General features: G+C 40.7%; 1 protein-coding gene across 1 annotated transcript; it reads right to left on the bottom strand.

The window, feature by feature from the left end:
- Nucleotides 1-742: 742 nt before the first annotated feature.
- On the bottom strand, nt 743-21,063 carry LOC310782239 (AN1-type zinc finger protein 5-like; the record flags this gene model as incomplete). Its single annotated transcript, XM_083642920.1, has 6 exons — nt 21,016-21,063; nt 20,622-20,783; nt 19,697-19,802; nt 19,464-19,549; nt 18,730-18,843; nt 743-762 (listed from the first exon to the last, which is right to left on the bottom strand). Exons 2-6 carry the CDS (start codon nt 20,779-20,781, stop codon nt 743-745), a joined length of 486 nt encoding a protein of 161 aa, XP_083499046.1. The 5' UTR covers nt 20,782-20,783; nt 21,016-21,063.
- Between the last annotated feature and the right edge of the window lie 107 nt (nt 21,064-21,170).

Here is a 21,170-nt window from a genome sequence, read left to right as displayed (position 1 = left end):
TCAAACGACCCAAATCGGGCTTCAGACGGTCCAAATCTGGCTTCAAACAGCCCAAATCTGGCTTCAAACGGCCCAAATTGGGCTTCAAACGGCCCAAATTGGGCTTCAAACAGCCCAAATTTTTCGCCGCCGCCCTTCGGACGCCGGCACGCACGTCGGCCTCTATCGGCCTGGCCTACTTGGTATCTAATGCCCGGCCTGAATTATGATCCCAGTCCGCCCCTGCTTGCATGTACAGTTTAACAATCACTTGTTTGCTGACATGTACAGTAATTCTAACAATTGTTTGTTTCCCACATGTAATGAAATGTGAGATACACTAGTATCGTTCATAATTAATGATTTTGCAGTCTTTCGTTTGACAGTTATTGAAAGTTTTACGGGGGGGGGGGCACCACAAAACAATTACGCTTAGGGCACCCAAATGGCCAGCAGCGGCCCTGCCATTGTTATACTCTGGCTGCAGACCCGAATTATAAACCGGAAACTGGAGTACGTTATAAAAGTTATAAATATAGTCACGTTATAAACAACTAACCAACGCTGGGGGTCCGTATGGAAACAGCGTTACTCGAAATGCTTAAAAGTTAAATCAATTTGGTCATTTAGTGGCGTTTTACTGCCATGTAACATAGCTAGCTAGCCGCTAACATTAGCCTGCGCTCTTAAAGGGATATTTATCGACGAGATTTCTGCCAAGCTGGACCTGATTAGTGATTTGCTCCGTTCGCCCAGACGGGTGTCAAGCTGTCAGCAACAAGGCTAGGAGGATCACACAGAAAGAAAAACGCATAGGCATCATGGCCGCTACAAATAACAGCTTGCCTTGACTCCATACCATTCCATACACACTTGCCTCTTCGCTTTGTGCAAAACTAGCCGTATCTACACACGCCTCATGCAGAACGATTACCCGGGGACTTCCCGCTTGTCGATACTCGATTCACCCGCAAGTTTCTTGGAAAAAAAAAACTTACTAAAGGAAGGCTTCAAATCTTAGATCTCCACGTTACTCCCAAACAAGTAAACAAGCAACCAAACCGGAAAGGCTCTCCTCCTTCTTCTTTATTGCAATCTTGACTTTGAAGGCGCCTACCGCCACCTAGCGAGTGGAGTGGATACAGTAATGATATTTACACTAATGCCATGGGAAATAATATACCTAAACACCCTATTAGCCTATTTATGCTTCCCACCCAATTCACCCATTTTGTGTGTAAAATGCATTAGTAACACAGGTTACAACACATTAATTAGGGGCACGCACCGGAACACCTAAATGGGTTGGAGGTTGGAAACCCTCATTAGTGTTGTGCTTGCACCTGTGTTACTTCCTGTCTTTTGGACACAAAATGGGTGAAATTTGACCTTACATTACACTATCTATAATTCGCTAGAGTCACAGGGCATTGTCAAAATGAAAGCTTCATATTGTAAAACTATTATTCGATTATTAAACGATTAATCTTTTTTCTTTCTTTTTTAATCATCACAGTCCCACTAAATAGTGCATCCATAATATACCACTAGAAACAATTGTTAAAACATGTCAAAACAGTGCATACAATGGATATTTTGTACAAACAAAAATATCAATTAATGTGTGGATATAAAAATGTGCGACCTGTGCCTATATGAACAAATAATGTAAAATAAACATTATATATGACAATGCAAGGCTGTGTGTATGGGCTCTTTATTTGGTGCCTGCTGATAACTGAAAATTCTGATAATTACAAATCCCATTGATATTTGGTTATTAGTATCTAACGTTGAACTATGGCAAAATCCCTAGACAGGAGATAAAAAGAAAAGGCAGATATACTGGATTCTTCACAGTGATTTTTTTAAGGACAGGAACTCTTTATTCCAAATATGTCTAATTTCTGTGTAGTAAACACAAGGGGAAGGAAGGAAGGAAGCAAAGACCACAGAAGAGTGTGGTGGAGAACCATGGTGGATGTCCAGGGGCCAAGAGGACAAAGTCAAGTAAGTAAAATACAAGGGAAAGTGGTCCAAAGTAGCCTACAACACCTTATTTCAGAAAATAAAACATTGAACAATTTAATTTCTTTATATCTAATTCCACCATAGACTAAATTAAATCCATAATACGGTGTGTGTGTGTGGGGATTGAGAGGAGGGGGAAAAACGGAAGCAAACTAGAACAACCGCACCGTAGATATATGCCTCCACCAACAAGTGAGCTGTCTACATGCATGTCTGTCCAGACTTTGACGTTTGAGGCAAATGTGAAGAAATTTGGTCAAGGTGTTACTGAGATATGGTGTTACAAAGCATGAAAATGGCGTTCATGAGGTCACAGTGACCTTGACCTTTGACCACCAAAAAGTAATCAGTTCATCCTTGAGTCAAAGTGGATGTTTGAGGCAAATTAGATGAAATCTCTCGCGTTTCCGCCCCTCCACAGAGGGAGGTCAGTAGAACAGGACAAATGACTGGAAAGAGTACAATGGAGTACAATGGGCCATCACTCTCTCACATTCCCCCTGCTCTTCCCCCTTCTCCTGCTCTCTCCTCTGCTCTCTCTTCATTTCTATATTTTCTATATTATCAATTGTTCAAATGTTATCTTTATTCTGTATATTCTTGTTACTGTTGTGTTAGCTAGAATCAGCTGGACATACTTTCTGTGAAGCCCTCTGAGACATGCTTGTGAATTAGGGCTATATAAATAAACTTGACTTGACTTGACTTGACTTGGCCACTTCAAATGGACTGAACCCAAAGAGAGGACTGGAGCACATATCATCACTGGAAAATAGATTTAATAAGGTGCAAAGTCTGACGTTTCGAAGCACACAGCGTCTTCTTCAGAGTCAAACCACTCAGTTTGAGTGGTACTGAAACAGGAATCAAATCAAAATACACATTATAGACCATCAAAATGAAAATGTCATGCTTTTAACTGTGTCATTATGCAGTGTATACACTGTACTTCCTGACTTCCCCCTATTTTAATTACTGGCACACTCAGCTTGTTTACATGTTTACATCACAGCTTCGTAGCAATTACTGTAAGAAACCACCCCAGTTTGATAATTAACAAAACCTTTCTTTTCATTGAGAGTAAAATATGATTATCTTTTCAATAAAAGTAAGCTACATCTACTAGCAATAGATTAGGAATGCTTCTTTTTATTCGAGGTAGTCAGACAATGGACTAATTAAGAATGAAATTAATATAAAATGAAATAATTAAAAACATATAGAACAGATTGCAATAATTTCCCTAACGCACAGCTCAGCCATAATACAAAAGGGAGGGGGGTAAAGAAAGAAAAAAACGAAGGAAAAATAACATCATACACATTCAAACTCAGACATTCCTAATATGCATAAATGACCAATATACAAAATAAAATAAAACATCTGACTGACATTAGCTGGAAGCATTAGTTGTGGAACTTTTTAAACAAATCCATATTTGCAGCTCTTCACAATCTTCAAACATGTTAAGAGTCCCAAATCCTTGCTGCAGTTACTCAAATTCCCCTTGTTTTGAAATAAAAGAGAAAAACAAGGCAGTTTTGAAACAATAGTTTGAAACCGTACGTCCATCTCTAGATTTTCCATAAAGATTAAATGAAGAGCTTTTTAAATGCAACCATCATATGAGAGACACAGAATCCTGACGAGAAAACGTTTTGAGCTTTTGTACTTTGTGCGGTCTTCCTCCTCACGGAAGTGACCGTTATTTTTTTAAACTTCACTTTTGTCTACCCAGCTGTCTACGTAGTTAGAACATTTGGGGTGTGCACGGCCAGGCGAAAACTCGCCGCATGGGAGCCTCGCAAAGGGATGTGTCTGCTGCTGGTCTGACGTCACTTGGCCGCACGGACGCTAGCGGTCCTCGCGGATGCGTCAGGTATAATAATTTGCACTTTATGGAGGTAGGCTACAGGGGGCGATACATATCTGGTGTCAGCCCTTGTTTTGTTTACCTGCCAATCACCAAACACCAAACACAAAGTGCTCAACCAATGCTCTGGTGTCCGTGTATGACCTCTTTTGTAGCAGCGTTAGTGGCTGGAGAGCTATTTATCAAACAGAGAGACACTCAACAAGTTTACTACAGATCACTTTAAACATTTTCCAAGTAACCCAGGCAAGTGTATAGTGTTTGAATCTGTTCAGGGTTCAATGCTATTGCCAAGGATATTTGTTTAGCCTCTGATACGATCCATCATGTAGGACACCAAATATCATTCTCCTCTTTAATATCCACTTCTTTTAGCTGCACATCTCCATGATGCAAATCAGACCCTCCTGGATGAACATAGATGTTAGCTGGTCTGTTTTGTGACACAAGGCGGGTCTCACCACTCTCAGGGTCCTGCCACATGGCCCACGCAGCACATGGGACCTGGTATTCCATGTCCTCTGTGTTCGGTTCTGTTTTCACGTCACCATCATCTGGATCATATTTTTCCTCCTTAATGTCCATGTTAAATGATCCATTTTCCTGGAGAATGTCACATTCAACCCTCACTGTACTCCCATCGATCTGCATTATTGTCCCTGCTTCTAGAGGGACTGCCTCAGCTAGACCAGGGTCTTCATAAATGAAAGTACCATCTCCTTTAGGCTCAGGCTCCTCTTCAGTTTTGACCAAAGATTTGGCCCCATCGAGAAAACAGACACGATTGCCATCTGTATGGTATCTCATTAACTGTACAAATCTACCTGTTTTGACACCTTTCTTGTGTGGTTCTTGAAGGGAAAGTTTGGCTTTTTTCGTTTCATTTCTCTCCGGTCTGACAGGCCTTTTTGAAGCCTCAGCAGAGAACACAAAAGGTAGCTTAAAGACGTTCTCTCCATTCTCTGGACATCTCCGCTTGTTGTCCGCAGTTTCGAAAACTTGATCAAACCATGCAGGCCCTCCTTCCATTTGTCTTCGAACTGGATTTGTATAGAAAAACTGCTGGGTAAGATCAACCTCTCTGCTTTGTATGCCAAGGTTGAAATTGTGTTCAAGGACATCATTCCTGATGCTTTTTATTTTTCCACACAGTTCTGTTGCAAAATTGGCCACTTCCGTCATAACCCAGGATGTCAGCAAATGCAAACCCAGTTTCTCCCTTGGCTGGTCTTGATCCACACAGAGGCTCAGACCTATTTTCTTGCAGTAGGGGTAACTGTTCATTCCTATTCCTTCTGATGTTTGGCCAGTAGAGGGCAGATTCCTAATAGGTTTGTGTAAACCTGTGTCCGTCTTGGCATGTAGACGGTGCATGAGATCAGAGCCAGATTCATCCTTTCCACAAAGTTTATGATTTCTTTCTTGATCGCATTTTGGGCAATATGCAGGTTTGGTATAGTTTGCTTTGTCAATATACTTTTGGTCAGGCAGCTCAAAGGCTGCATTTAGCTTGTCTTTCCTTATTTTAGTTGAATTTGATATTTTTCTCAATCTTTCCAGAGTTTTGTGTGCAAAGGCAAACCCGAGAAAGCTCATTTTTCAAACAGAGATCAAAATTATATTCCAGTATATCTGTGATGAAATACTTTTGGGCTGCAGACATTTCTCTTGCAAAGTGAATGATTTCAATCATTATACCATTGGTCAGTAATTTTGGATCAAGATTTCGTTTTACACCAGATCCTACATTGAAATCTATGCCCATTTCCTTGCATCTGGAGTATGAGTAAAATGGGCAGGTTTCCACATGAGGCATTGAGAGGATTTGTTGAGAATGATTTGCACGCAATTTCCACAACGTTTTATCTTGTTCTTTTTGTTGGCTCTCAATACAACTGGCTGAACTTTGGCCTGTGACTGGTTTGTCTATGTATGTATTGCTATGTGGAATAGGGAGCATGTTGACATCCCTATCCAGTCTCAACCATACTCTTTTTTTTGTAGGCTTAATGCAGGTTTTTAGACGCTTTTCCTCCAATATAGCAGGGATTCGTGCAAGAATGCATCTAGCAACATCCGTTTTCCCATTTTGCAAATCAAGATCAAAGTTGTGTTTGAGAACATCAAGAACAATCTGCTCAAATGTTCCACACAACACTTTTGCAAAGTTTGTCACTTCAGTCATCGCTCCTTTAGTCAACGTGTTGAAATCTAGTTTCTTGTTTTCTTGGCCTTTGTTGACATGTAGATTAAGACCTATTTCCTTGCAGTGGGGATAAAGCTCCACACTTTTCTCAGTAGAAAGTGTGTGAGTCTCAGCTTGTGAATCTCGAGGAGACACAGGAACACCGTTGTCATCCACTTCCATTTGCAAAATACTGTCAATTTCAGGATTAACACTGCCGCTGCAGTTGTACTGATTTGCAGTGTTAGTTTCTAATTTATTCAGCACTGGATCAGGAAATTCAAAAACCTCTTTTGAGAATTTGAGGATATCTTCACGATTCCTCTGCAGTCCAAAATCAAAATTGTACTCAAGAATTTCCACAATGAAATCCTGCTGGGATGAATTCATTGCTATCGCAAATTTAGCAACCTCAAGCAAAAGAGAATTATTCAATGATTGAGCATTGAGGTTTTGCTTCAACCCAGATCCAACATTGAAATCTAAGGGAATTATCTTACATATGGAGAATGTATATTCCTTGGCTAGTATGGACAGGATTTGATTTGCACAATTAGCGCGCAACTTCCACATCTCCTTATCTATTCCCGCTTCGTTTTGTTCCATATTAGTCACATCATCATGATCTTTAAGTAGTTGTATGCTTTCTTGATTACTAGTATCTTCTGGGTCTGCGATATCATCAGAGTCCAAGTCAGACTCTCCTAGTGGACACGTGTAGGAATGCACATCACTCAGACCCTGGTCCCACTTTGCAATTCGACGGGTGTAAGTTGCCTCAAATAGAACGACCTTACTTTCAAGCCAAGTGTTTGATTCGGTAGTACCACGCTTCATATTTAGCATCGCCTTTTTCTGAATCTCGTTTATCTTCTTGGACATAGCTACATGCCTGGTTTTTGAACTTTTCAGATAAAGTTCAAAATTATGCTCCAACACATCAAAAATTATAGCATAGTAAAAACCACACAACATTTTGGTGAAGTGTTCTACCTCTAACATGACTCTATTTGTCAGCAAACCTAAATCTAGACTTTGCTTTGACCTTAAGCCAAGGTTCAGCCCAATCTCTTCACAGAAAGGGTATAATTTGGAGAAAAGGTCTCCTTTCGATTCTTCTGCTGATGCCATTCTTGGAGATTTGACTTCATCTGGATGTTCAATTCCACCATCTACCTCTGAGAGGCACTCTGTCTTAACATGTTCATTAGATGTGATGTTCTTATCCTTTTTGTAGAAGTTTGAAGATCTCAGATTTGACGTTGGCTCGCTTGGTAGGCTCAGTTGCTTAAATGAGATGCCACGAAGACTAAAACGTTCTTGTTCATCTATGTGTTTAGGTCTTTTTGCATCCTGAATTATCTGACAAATTCTGTTTGCAAATTCATCCCGCTGTTCTTCATTTTCAAATTCAAGATCAAAATTGTTCTCCAGGATGTCAGTGATGAATTTCCCTTTACTGATGCTGATCGCTCTAGCAAAGGTACAGACATCAAATAGAACCCCATTTGTCAATAACTGTAAATCCAGTTTTTGCTTAGGTTGGGACGCTACATTAAAATGTAAACCTATTTTTTTGCTGTAATGGAATGAGTCATTATAACTTAGAGACCTCATTACATGCCCGATGCGCAGCTGCCAGATCTCATTATCCATCTTCTTTTTTGCTACCTTTGAAATCTACAGTTGAGAAGTATCCAGGATCAAATCCATGGTTGTCGTTCACACTGTAGTTATACTTGTTATCCGCTGTCCTCCCTGTATATAAGCACAAGAAAGAAAAAACATTTTAGTACTTTAACATTTCAAATAGAGAGTGGTATTATAGAATACTATGAACATAACAGAATTGGGAGAAATGCACACGTCCCCATTAAACATTAATGTAATGTTTTAACGTTACCTGATGGAAGACTTGGCGCAGGGTCCACCACTCATCCACTCACTCGATATTTCGGCATCCATCCAAAGCTTTTCTCATTCTGCAAAACGTAAACAGGATTTTTAAAACTGTGAATCATGCAAAGCTTCACTTACGTTACTGGAGTCCTAGCCCTGAAAAGGGCTCGTGGAGTCCCAGAGTAAATACAATATAATAATAAAATACGGAACTGTAAATTAGCATAATAGGTCCCCTTTAACAGCTTGCCTTGACTCCATACCATTCCATACACACTTGCCTCCTCGCTTTGTGCAAAACTAGCCGTATCTACACACGCCTCGTGCAGAACGATTACCCGGGGACTTACCGCTTGTCGATACTCGATTCACCCGCAAGTTTCTTGGAAAAAAACTTGATAAAGGAAGGCTTCAAATCTTGGATCTCCACACGTTACTCCCAAACAAGTAACCAAACCGGAAAAGCTCTCCTTCTTCTTCTTTATTGCAATCTTGACTTTGAAGGCGCCTACCGCCACCTAGCGAGTGGAGTGGATACAGTAATGATATTTACACAAATGCCATGGGACTTTGAAGGCGCCTACCGCCACCTAGCGAGTGGAGTGGATACAGTAATGATAGTTACACTAATGCCATGGGAAATAATATACCTAAACACCCTATTAGCCTATTTATGCTTCCCACCCAATTCACCCATTTTGTGTGTAAAATGCAGAAGTAACACAGGTTATAACACATTAATTAGGGCCGCGCACCGGAACACCTAAATGGATTGGCGGTTGGAAACCCTCATTAGTGTTACTTCCTGCCTTTTAGACACAAAATGGGTGCAATTTGACCTTACATTACACTAAATATCTATAATTCGCTAGAGTCACAGGGCATTGTCAAAATGAAAGCTTCACATTGTAAAACAAACGTGTTTCACACGTGACGATTATTATTTTTTCTTTCATTGCATACAATGAATATTTTGTACGAACAAAAATATCAATGTGTGGATATAAAAATGTGTGACCTATATGCCTATATGAACAAATTATGTATATGTAAAATAAACATATATGACAATGCAAGGCTGTGTATGGGCTTTTTTTTGTGCCTGCTGATAACGGAAAATTCTGATCATTACAAATCCCATTGGAATTTGGAATTATTAAGTATCTAACGTTGAACGTGCGTTTTAAGTTCAGGAACTCTTTATTCCAAATGTCTAATGTCTGTGTAGTAAACACAATGGGAAGGAAGGAAGCAAAGACCACAGAAGAGAGTGTGGTGGAGAACCATGGTGGACGTCCAGGGGCCAAGAGGACAAAGTCAAGCAAGTAAAATACAAGGGAAAGTGGTCCAAAGTAGCCTACAACACCTTATTTCAGAAAAGAAAACATTGAACAATTTAATTTCTTTATATCTCATTCCACCATAGACAAAATTAAATCGTGAGTGTGTGTGTGTGTGTGTGTGTGGGGAAGGAAACTAGAATGACCGCACCTTGGATATATGCCTCCGCCAACAAGTGAGCAGTCGACATGCATGTCTGTCCAGACTTTGACGTTTGAGGCAAATGTAAAGGAATTTGGTCAAAGTATTACTGATCTATCTAATTCCACCATAGAAACAATTAAATCCATTTCATTCAGCCATGCCACTCAGACCTCAAAATGCCTCAAAGCAAAGGGGCAGGTGTGCTGTAGACTCATAAGGTTCTGAGCTGGAGAGCTGGAAGGGAAGCTAAAGATGTTAGAAAAACAAATCTGTTATCTAGTTCAGTGGTTCTCCAATTCTTTCACATTTTGTCTCACTGTCCCCCATATGATAATACGATTGATTATTTTAAATGTTTTATTACAAAAGTGTATATAACCCATGACCAAAATAGTCATTGTGTTACTTATGAATGGAATTATAGCTAAAATAAATTACTCCCCTTTTGGCTCCTTATTTGAGAACCACTGTTCTAGTTTACTGATGTCGGTCACCTGACTAATGTTTAAATAACCTTATCAATCAAATCTGTATGACAAAGCTGTAATGGTATCAATTGACTGTTTTTGGATTGGTAATTGGAAAGGCTTTGTCAAAAGTACAGTTTGATAAAGTGATGGAATTGATCTATTTTTCCTCATCTTTCACTTGGATAATTTTTGGTTTTCATTTACAGGAACACTGTAGTGATATCTTTGCTGAGTGGTTTTCCCTTTGGAAGTGCTGCAGTTAGGTGCTCATGAGGCTTCATCCATCCTGACTGCAGATGGTCTCCATCCAGCGGTGGTCCAGGTGGTAGGTGAGTGCTTTTACCTCTACTCTACTACATGTTGGCTTTTAATGCTCGATTTGCAATAACAAACCAAGGCCATCTTGAACTATATCCAAAGGTAAAGCATCAGCTTGCTTCAGGCACTGATCTCACACGTAGACAAGGTGTAAAGGTTAAAAAGCCTTTATTCTCTACGCATAAAATGATCACCGCCGACTAGGCATGGGTCGATTTCCGGTTTTACCGGTTCGGTTCGGTATACGAGCCCAAACCGGTTTGATCACGTGCGAACCGAAAAAACCTAAAAAAAAAAAAAAAACTAAAAAAAAAAATTTGCCAGTCCATTCTGATTGCACTATTGTTCGTATTAGCCTCTTCTCAAGTTGCACTAGTAGGCAAAAGTCTTATTTTGTTTATTATGTTGATGTTTGAAGAAAAGTTAAGCTGAATAGTTATGAGAAATAAAAACAGTGTGTTGTTACAGTTAAAAGGTTCTGCTTATTTGTATTCAGTGTTCGTGCTGGTTGGCAGCATACCAGCTTAGAGGTGCATTATCGCCACCAACTGCAGCCGCTTTTATACGTTTTTTGGGGGAATATCGAACCGGTTTCAAAATGTTCAAACCGACCCATGCCTAGGCCCTATATTGTGTGAATTTGTGAGTTTTGAAGTTTATAAGGCAGCTCAGCTGTAAGCCAATCCATTCTGATTGCACTGCTTGTGTTTTTATTAGCCTTTTCTCAAGTTGCACTATAGGCAGAAGTCTTATTTAATTTATTATTTTGATGTTTAGAAGAAAAGTTGAGCTGAATAGTTATGAGAAATAAATACAGGGTGTGTTTGTTACACAGGTGTCCTGCTTCTTTTTATTCAGTATCATTGCTGGTTGACAATACCAGCTTAGAGGTGTATTATCGCTATCAGGTGGACTGAAGTTGCACTACAGACAGTTATGGGCCACACTCGGGAGCCCTGCTTAAAAAAATTTTTTTTATTTTATTACAAAAAAAAAATCGGTATACCGGTTCGATCCGGTTTAGACGGCAATATCGAACCGGTTTTAAAATTTTCAAACCGACCCAGCCCTACCGCCGACCAGTTTCAGCCTTGCAGGGCCTTCTTCGGGGCATGTAGGAAAGACAGCAAAGACATCTTGAACTAGTTTGGCTCCTGGGCAAGATTAATTTATCCCCAGTGAAGTAAATGGATAGGACATAACAATGAGGCAGACGGCAGTTGTATCATTAAAGACTTTATATATTCAAAAGGTACTGTACGAAAACAGGAATCAAAATAAACAGTCGATCAAAATTAGGCCCTTAACTGGGCTCTTATCGGTGTCATTATTAGGCAGTGGCTACACTATTATTTTAATTACCGATACTGACACACGTTTACATCACAGCTTTGAAGGACTTAAAGAAACCAACCCGCTTTTTCTTTTCAAGAGTCAATTATGATTCTCTTTTCAATGAGAGCAAGCTACATTTACTACACAAATGACAATAGATTATGAATGCTTCTTTTTACATGCAGGTAGTCAGGCAATGGACAAAAAATAAAGAATGAAATTAATATGAAAATAATAGTTCAAAATGTACATAGAACAGATCACAACAAATTTAAATGGCTATATATTGCAGTACATTTATTTTACAGCCATAATACTGTGTGTGTGGGGGGGGGGGATTGAGAGGAAGAAGAAAAAACTGAAGGAAAAATGGCATCATACACATTCCTTCAAACTCAGACATTCCTAATATCCATAAATGACCAAAACATAAAAGAAAATGTGTGTCTGACATTAGCTGGGACCATTTCCAGCTGTGGAACAAGGCCATGCTTTCAAACACAAGATTGACAGCTCTTCACTGTCTTCAAACATTTTACGAGTCCCAAATCCTCGCTGCAGTTCACGCTCATTCCCCTTGCATCGTTTAGAGGAAAGAACAAACAAACAAAAATGGCAAAACAAAGCAGCTTTGAAACAACATTTCTAGAACAACCTGGAGAAGAAGAACAGAGCAGGAGATGACGGCTGAGGGGTTGTCATGGCAACAATTTGACCGAAGGCCACAAGACCGGAGAGGATGAAGGGTTTTCGTCGATGGCCTATGTTCTAGGAATACTAAGACCTAAGTACCCTAAGTAAGTACAGAATTTCTATGCAATTTGTCACTATGTTCTCCCCAAGTCAAAGGATCTAACAAAACAAGATTTTTTATGGTTTTAAAATGTAAAGGGGTTAACATTCGTTTTGCATTTTGTTTTGCTGCAACCAGCAGCACTTTGTTGGTCGGTCGGTCGGTCACTCAATAAAAAGTTCACCACCCTTTAGCGGACACAGTTTTCGCCCTAGGAGGCTGGCAGAGGCAGAGTAGGCTGCCCCTGCCACCCAGCATTTCAGAAATTCACATATGTGGTCAACGCTATTGCCAATTTGCACTTGTTTTTTTATTTTTTTACTGCCAATCACCAAAGAGAAAATGCAACACTCCAACGTTCTATAGTAATTTCTTTGAATCGTATTCAGTGTTCAATGCTATTGCGAATGGTATTTGTTTAGCCTACCAAATCATTATCCTCTTTAATGTCAACTTCTTCTTTTAGGAGCACATCTCCATAATCATTCTCCTCTTTAACGTCCACTTCTTCTTTTGGCTTCACATCTCCATAATCATTCTCCTCTTTAACGTCCACTTCTTCTTTTGGCTGCACATCTCCATGCTGCAAATCAGACCCTCCTGGATGAACATAGATGTCAACTGGATGTGACACAAGGCTGGTCTCACCACTCTCAGGGTCCTGCCATATCGCCCACGCAGCACATGGGACCTGGTATTCCATGTCCTCAGTGTTCGGTTCCGTTTTCACATCACCATAATCTGGATCATCTTTTTCCTCCTTAATGTCCATGTTAAATGATCCACTTTCCTGGAGAATGTCACATTCAACCCTCACTGTACTCCCATCGATCAGCATTATTGTCCCCACTTCTAGAGGGCCTGCCTCAGCTAGACCAGGGTCTTCATAAATGAAAGTACCATCTCCTTTAGACTCTGTCGCACCATAATGGAAAACAGGACCCTCGTCAATTTTGACAAAAGATTTGGCCCTGATATTGCCATCTGTATCGCATCTCATTAACTGGACCGATACACGCTTCATAACACCTTTGTTGTGTAGTTCTTGAAGGGGAAGTTTGGCTTTTTTCGTTTCTTTTCTCTCCTGTCTGACAGGCCTTTTTGAAGACTTAGGAGCGAACACAAAAGGTAAGTCAAAGACTTCATCTGGTCTCTCCGGACATCTCCGATAGTGCTTGGCCATGGCTTTAACTTCGTTTGCAATACTTAGGGAAAACTCACTGCGCCTGTGATTTTGTGATCGAAGATCAAAGTTATAGTCAAGGATGTCATACAAGGTAGATACATAGTATTCTTTTAATCTTTTATGTGTATATTTATGCAGCTCATACACTACAGCCCTAGTCAATACCTTCAAGTCAAGTTTGACTTTGACTCCTGATTTGGATTTTACATCAAGGTCCAGACCTATTTTCTTGCAAAGAGGATAGCGGCGGTCCATACGGCCATAGTATCTCTGTATTGCTGAAGGCCTTTTGAAAGTGCCACTCTCCATCCGTCTTTGCAGAGCCAACTGTCTTTTTTGTGTCGTTTCCTTCCAGTTCCAGCTTTCACATTTCTTCACGACAGAGTCCATTTTTTGCTTTCTCGTGGCACCAGGATCTTTTTGGTGGCACGGCTGAGTTTCGAAAACTTCATCAAACCATGCAGGCCCTGGCACTTTTGGACCAAACTTAAGTTTGCAGAGAAACTGCTGGGCAAGATCAATCTCTCCACTTTGTATGCCAAGGTTGAAATTGTGTTGAAGGACCTCATTCATGATTTTCATTTTCATTCGACCCCCGCACAGTTCCGTTGCAAAAAGGGCCACTTCCTTCATAACCTCAAGTGTCAGCAAATGCAAACCAAGTTTCTCCTTTGGCTGGTCTTGATCCACACTGAGGCTCAGGCCTATTTTCTTGCAGTGGGGGTAAGTGTTCATTCCTATTCCTTCTGTTGTTTGGCCAGTAGAGGGCAGATTCCTAATAGGTTCTTGTGCATCAGTAAAGACTGTCTCTGTCTTGGCATGTGGATGACGCATGAGATCAGAGCCAGATTCATCCTTTCCACAAAGTTTATGATTTCTTTCTTGATAGCATTTTGGGCAATATGCAGCTTTGGTATAGTTTGATTTGTCAATATACTTTGGGTCAGGGAGCTCAAAGGCCGCATCTATCCTGGTGAACTGTTTCTTTCTTCTAACATAAGTTCGTTGGTTGAATTTCTCCAGAGTTTCATGTGCAAAGGCAAACCGAGAAAGCTCATTTTTCAAACCGAGATCGAAATTATATTCCAGTATCTCTGTGATGAAATACTTTTGGGCTGCAAGCATCTGTCTGGCAAAATTATTGATTTCAACCATTATCCCGTTGGTCAGTAATTTTGGATCAAGATTTTGTTTGACCCCAGATCCTACATTGAAATCCATGCCCATTTTCTTGCATCTGGAGTACAAGTAAAACGGGCAGGTTTCCACGTGAGGCATTGAGAGGATTTGTTGAGAGTGATTACCGCGCAATTTCCACAACATTTTATCTTTTTCGTTATATTTTTTGCTTTTCCTTCCTCTTTTTTTCTTTTGTTGGATCTCAATGCAGGTTTTTAGACTCTTTTGCTCCATTATAGCAGGGATTTGTGCAAGAATGCATCTAGCAACATCCGTTTTCCCATCTTGCAAATCAAGATCAAAGTTGTGTCTGAGAACATCAAGAACAATCTGCTCAAATGTTCCACACAACACTTTTGCAAAGTTTGTCACTTCAGTCATCGCTCCTTTAGTCAACGTGTTGAAATCTAGTTTCTTGTTTTCTTGGCCTTTGTTGACATGTAGTTTAAGACCTATTTCCTTGCAGTGGGGATAAAGCTCCACACTTTTCTCAGTAGAAAGTGTGTGAGTCTCAGCTTGTGAATCTCGAGGAGACACAGGAACACCGTTGTCATCCACTTCCATTTGCAAAGTACTGTCATTTTCAGGATTAACACTGCCGCTGCAGTTGTACTGATTTGCAGTGTTAGTTGCTAACTTATTCAGCACTGGATCAGGAAGTTCAAAAACCTCTTTTGAGAATTTGAGGATATCTTTACGATTTCTCTGCAGTCCAAAATCAAAATTGTACTCAAGAATTTCCACAATGAAATCCTGCTGAGATGAATTCATTGCTATGGAAAATTTAGCAACCTCAAGCAGAGGAGCAGCCGTCAATAACTGAACATTGAGGTTTTGCTTCAACCCAGATCCAATATTGAAATCTAAGCCAATTTTCTTACAGTGGCAGAATGAACAATATTCCTTGGCTGGTATGGACAGGATTTGATTTGCATGATTAGCGCGCAACTTCCACATCTTTTTATCTATTCCCACTTTGTTTTGTTCTGGAGTCAGATCGTCATGATCATGAAGAACATGGTCATCCATTGGGGTCTGTGTTTGATCTTTGGCAAATGGCTGACTCAGATCTGGACTTACAGAGCGAGTGGGGCTGAGCAGTTCCTCCTCATGTACACCCAGTGGTCTCAATCCTGATTCTCTAGCTACGTTCGGGCTTGGAGAATGACGTGTTTTCTTTCGTATGCTTTCTTGATTACCAGTATCTTCTGGGTCTGTGACACCATCTGAGTCCAAGTCAGACGCTGCTAGTGACCATGTGGAGGAATGCACCTCTCTCAGACCCTCGCCATATGACTTAGTGGGGGTGGGAGGAGGTGGGGGGGCGTTCTTCCGGGGGCGTCCGCGTTTCCTTTTGCCGCGCCGTATGTTACCTCCGCTTGAAATGTCACTGGAAACTGCATATCGCTGATCTTCCTTCCTTTCTTTTGCTTTCAAAAGAACATTCCTCTTCAATTCAGATTGCCTTCTTTTGGTGACTTCCTTCCATTGAGATTCAGGGGCTGGGCATGGTCTTTCTTTCTTATTGTACGGTCTTACTTGTCCTTTTCTTTCAAATGAAAAGATCTCCCTTTTAAACCTCTTTGATTTTGTACCACAACGCATATTTAGTATTAGCTGATTCTCGATTTTCCGGATCTTGTACAGAGCTTGATAGCGGTTTCCCTGACTTTCCCAATCCGTTTCAAAATTATGCTCCAACACATCAAGAACCATTTGATTGTAAGAGCCACAGAACGTTCTGGCGAAGTGGTCTATTTCTATCATCACACCATTTGTCAGCAAACCTAAATCTAGACTTTGCTTTGACCTTAAGCCAAACTCCAGCCCAATCTCTTCACAGAAAGGGTAGAAGTTGGAGATAAGGTCTCCTTTCGATTCTTCTGCTGATGCCATTCTTGGAGATTTGACTTCATCTGCATGTTCAATTCCACCACCTACCTCTGAGAGGCACCCCGTCTTAACATGTTCAGTAGATCTGACCTTCCTATCATTTTTGTAGCCATCCAAGAATCTCGGATTTGACGGTTGACACGGTAGGCTCAGTTCAGGAAGAATAAAACGTGCATCTTCTATACCGCAGGCTTTGCGAGGTTTTTTTGCCGCATAGTAAATTCTCCTATCAATTCGGTTTGCAAATTGATCCCGCTGTATTTCATTTTCAAATTCAAGATCAAAATTGCTCTCCAGGATGTCAGTGATGAATTGCCCTTTACCCTTGCTTATCGTTTTAGCAAAGTTACAGACATCAAATATAACCCCATTTGTCAATAATTGTAAATCCAGTTTTTGCTTAGGTTGGGATATTACATTAAAATGTAAACCTATTTTTTTGCTGTAATGGAATGAGTGTTTATATATTGGATACCTCATTACATGCCTGGTGCGCAACTGCCAGACCTCATCCATCAGTTTTTTGCTACATTCAAAATCTATAGTTGAGGAGCATCCAGGATCAAATCCATGGTTGTCGTTCACACTGCAGTCATCCATGTTGTCTCCTGTCCTTCCTGTATTTAAGCCTAGGGAAGAAAAAGAAAAAAACATTTTAGTACTTTAACTGTACATTTCAAATAGATAGATAGTGGTAGGGGTTGTTTAGATCGACATGTCGATGTTCCTACCACAAAGTCGACGCCTACCGGGAGACATCGACTAGCCGTCACTAGCCTTGTCTTTTTCACTCAGTTCTACATATTTACTTTTTCTAGATTAATTTGGTAATCAAAGTAGCAAGCAACATTATTTGGCTTATAACTAAATGGTATGTGCCTTTGCACGTTCGTTGTTGTTTTTCTTGCTATCAGAGTACTTTTATTGTTGCAAGCGGCTCCATTGTTAATTAATGTTATGCAACGCTAACCGTTTTGCTACGGTTTCCATGTTGAATGTCACATTTCCTCCATGATTCCATGCACCAGTTTCCATTCCGAATAGACATTTTGCTACGTGTTGTCGGGGCTGAACTCGACCCGTCTCTTTGCCCGTCTGTGCCAGAGTAATATAGAAGAGAGAGTGGCGCCAACAGAAATCCAAAATGCGTGACTCACGTAGCTATAGTGTGTGCGGGGGAATAGTCCCAGGAAGTACGTTTGAATGCATAAAATAAAGCTGAGAATATCCAATTTGATTCTTTAAACGTCTTACCCTTTTAAAGTACATCACAAATGGTCCATTCTGGTGCAACCCGAGAGCGCTGCTTAATCCAGAACATATAACTATTGAGAGGTAAAAAAAAACTGCAGTGGGTTGCACCAGTAAGTTGAAACGTAACCTAGTTTGAGCGTAAAGTCTCACTAAGTCTGAGTTTACGCACTACTAAAAATATATGGGTTGCACCAAGTGAAATAGTTACAACGTAGGCATAAGTTAGAATTCAAATCTTACACCTACTAATTACTAGGTGTAAAGTCCTCCGTAAAGTAGGTAATTGGCACAGCTGGCAATATTGGCACCATGGCGCAGCGTTGTTTTGCGTCGGTAACGTGTTCTCCGTGATAATTATTTTTATTAGTTTCCCACAAGCTGCGGCACATACAAATTCAAATAACAGTAACAATTTAGCAAGGCAGGATGGTGGTAAATTAGCCTACAATGCATGATGATGAAGAGCTCACAGATAAACCTTATTATGAACAGTATTATGAACCTAAACAAACGTTACTCAATAATGTTCTCATTTGGTTAGTGTTGATGAAATACGAAAGCACTAATTTGCGGTGGGCAACATGGCCCGACTGTTTTCATTCCACTTAATTAAACAACGGTAAATAAACACAGTTTCCACCGTGCTTTTCACTGATTGGTCACATATACTGTACACGTCATTTTCTGCTAAACTATTATGGCTAGTCTGAGGTTTAAGGACTACTAGTTAAGAAGTACCTTACGTCTCGGTGGTGCAACTAAACAAAGACACAACTTTAGTGTCAAACTAATGAGTTTGAATGTAGCAGTTAGTGTGGACTTTACACCCTAACTTAAGAGAGAACTTACGTTCAGCTGGTGCAACAGGCTGCTGGTCCATTAGAGTCAATGGAGATGATGCAACTCTTATATCTCCATGACTCTGGTCTGTGCCATCGGTGTGTAACCAATCAGGTAGTGCTGCTGTGGACGGAACAATGGACAGAGACAGAGACAATGAAAGGGCTGTTTGATGGCAAAGTAAAGCGCTGAAAATTGTCCAAATATAGCGTACAGCTACACTGACATTGATTTGTTTCGGTGAGCCTTCTTTTAGGTGGCTAAATGACCGGTAAACAGGGTTCCCGCACCATTGGCTCATTAAAAAATATTGTCTAAAAATAGTTTTACTGGGTCAAACCAAACGGTACAGATATATTTAGAAACAGGAGAGCTCACATAACATTTCACTGGGACTAAAACGTAAAAAAATGCGGGTTTAAAGAAAATATTTTTTCGATGTTTTTTTTTAGTTTTGGTCCGAGTGAAATGTTCTATGGTCTCTCCCGATTATTGCGTTAGCTGAACCGTTTGGTTCAACGAAATACAACTATTTTATAAGCATTTTACGAAATGTCTATGGGAAAATAAATGGCGGATGAAGATCTCTGGTACAGTGCTGAAGCAGGAAGTGACGTTCCACTTTGCCTCTCTACGCCTATTTTCACAAACTTTCAAGGCCTTTTCCCCCCCTAGCCTAAATTCACAAACTTTCAAGGACCCGTGGGAACAGTGTGTGTGTGTGTGTGGGTGGGGTGATTTACCAGGCTCTAGGGGTTCTGGTTTGTGCTCTCCGGAGATGCTCATCTCTGTCGTTTGTTGAGTGGCAGGAAGAGAGCCTTGAACAGTTCTGCAGGTTTACACAGAGGGAAAGCAAACGGATGAGTTGGAGGAAATGGGCCAGCGAGCCAGCAGCTCACACAGACCCCAAGTTAAAGAACAAATAATTGGCTCGTTCACTGCCTGGATCAGTCAAACACTGGCGAGCAGCACTCACCTAGACATGCCTGGCGAAGAGACAGGGGAGGCATCGACCTTGACTAGACGGACTTCTAGTCTTCTTTGGATGGCCCAAGGCTCTGAGGTAGGACTACCAGCTGAGCCTGGATGAGAAGACAAGAAGTACAAGCCATTAGATAGGAGGAAAACACCTAGACAAAGGATATCAAAACAAACCGCCAAATATACATCATCATGAGTGAAGTGAGAGAACAAAACTTTGTACACCACTAAGCCGGTACATGAGAGAAGGCAACATTGATTCAATAATTCATTACAAATCAATTAAATTGCCTGCCCCCAATTCTAAAATATGAAATGTGTAAGGTGACCACTTTGCTTTTGTAATGCGTTTCTGTTCCGACTGTACTGGGACGTGGGACAATGATGTCTTCTCAGAAAAATAAGTTCCAACAGGTTGCCAGTTGCCAGAGGTCAAACAGTGAGGTGATTGACCCCTGAAGTTTCTCAACCCCCACTCAACCCTGTACATGAAGAAAAACAGCTGTCTTTCACTCAACCCTGTACACTGTGATGAAGAAAAACAGCTGTCTTTCACTACACAGAGTGGAAAAACAGAGAGGAACGGCAGGGGAAAGGGAGCTGGGAAAATACACTGACTCGACTAGAATTGGTTGCATTTCAAAACAATGTCTATATTTCATTGTCTCTCCTTACCTGCAGCTCTAAATATAGGGGCCGCTGTGCTATATTTATATTATATTATTTTATACTTTACATGAACTCAAGGCTTAATGTCAACACAATTTGGACTGCCATAAATACAACTTTTTCCTAGGTTTGAGAATAGCTTCAGAAGAACATATACTACAATATACAGCGGAAACTTCTTAAAAAAAAATCTTACTACAATTAGAATTCCACCAATGTTTTTAGTGCAGTGTGTGTTCGTTCCGTCTTACCCATAGGGCTGAGTGGGCTCATACGGTTGCTGCTCTGCTGCCGTGGCAGGTGTTTGTTGTAGCAAACGGAACACATGCCATTGGTTCCAGGGTTGCCAAAGAAACCGCAGCCTGTGGGACAAAGTATGGGCATCGGGCTCTGGTTCGTCTCTTGGGCCATTGCTGACACAATGAGAGAGAGACAGAGAGAAAATGCATATTAGACAAATAAATAGAGAGAGACAGACATACAGACAGAATGCACATTAGATAGAGAGACACACACACACACACACACACACACACACACACAGAGCACATCTTTATACACATAACCTGGCTGTCTGTGTAAGAAAAAACAGCAATTAGGTAAGGGAAACCCTGCTATTTACTAACGTTAAGTTAAGTAAGTTACCTCCGCTTGAAATGTCATTGGAAACTGCATATCGGTTAACTTTCTCTGAGAAAGGGAAATACTTCCGGGGTCGTCCTCGTTTCCTTTTGACCGGTGGTGTCTTGTCAGGTGCAGGTAACTGCACAGTGGCAGGGTCCAGCTCCATGCCCTCCTCT

Source organism: Poromitra crassiceps (assembly GCF_964638095.1).
Source record: "Poromitra crassiceps genome assembly, chromosome: 9".
NCBI lineage: Eukaryota > Metazoa > Chordata > Actinopteri > Beryciformes > Melamphaidae > Poromitra > Poromitra crassiceps.
This window is presented reverse-complemented; position numbering and strand designations above follow the sequence as displayed.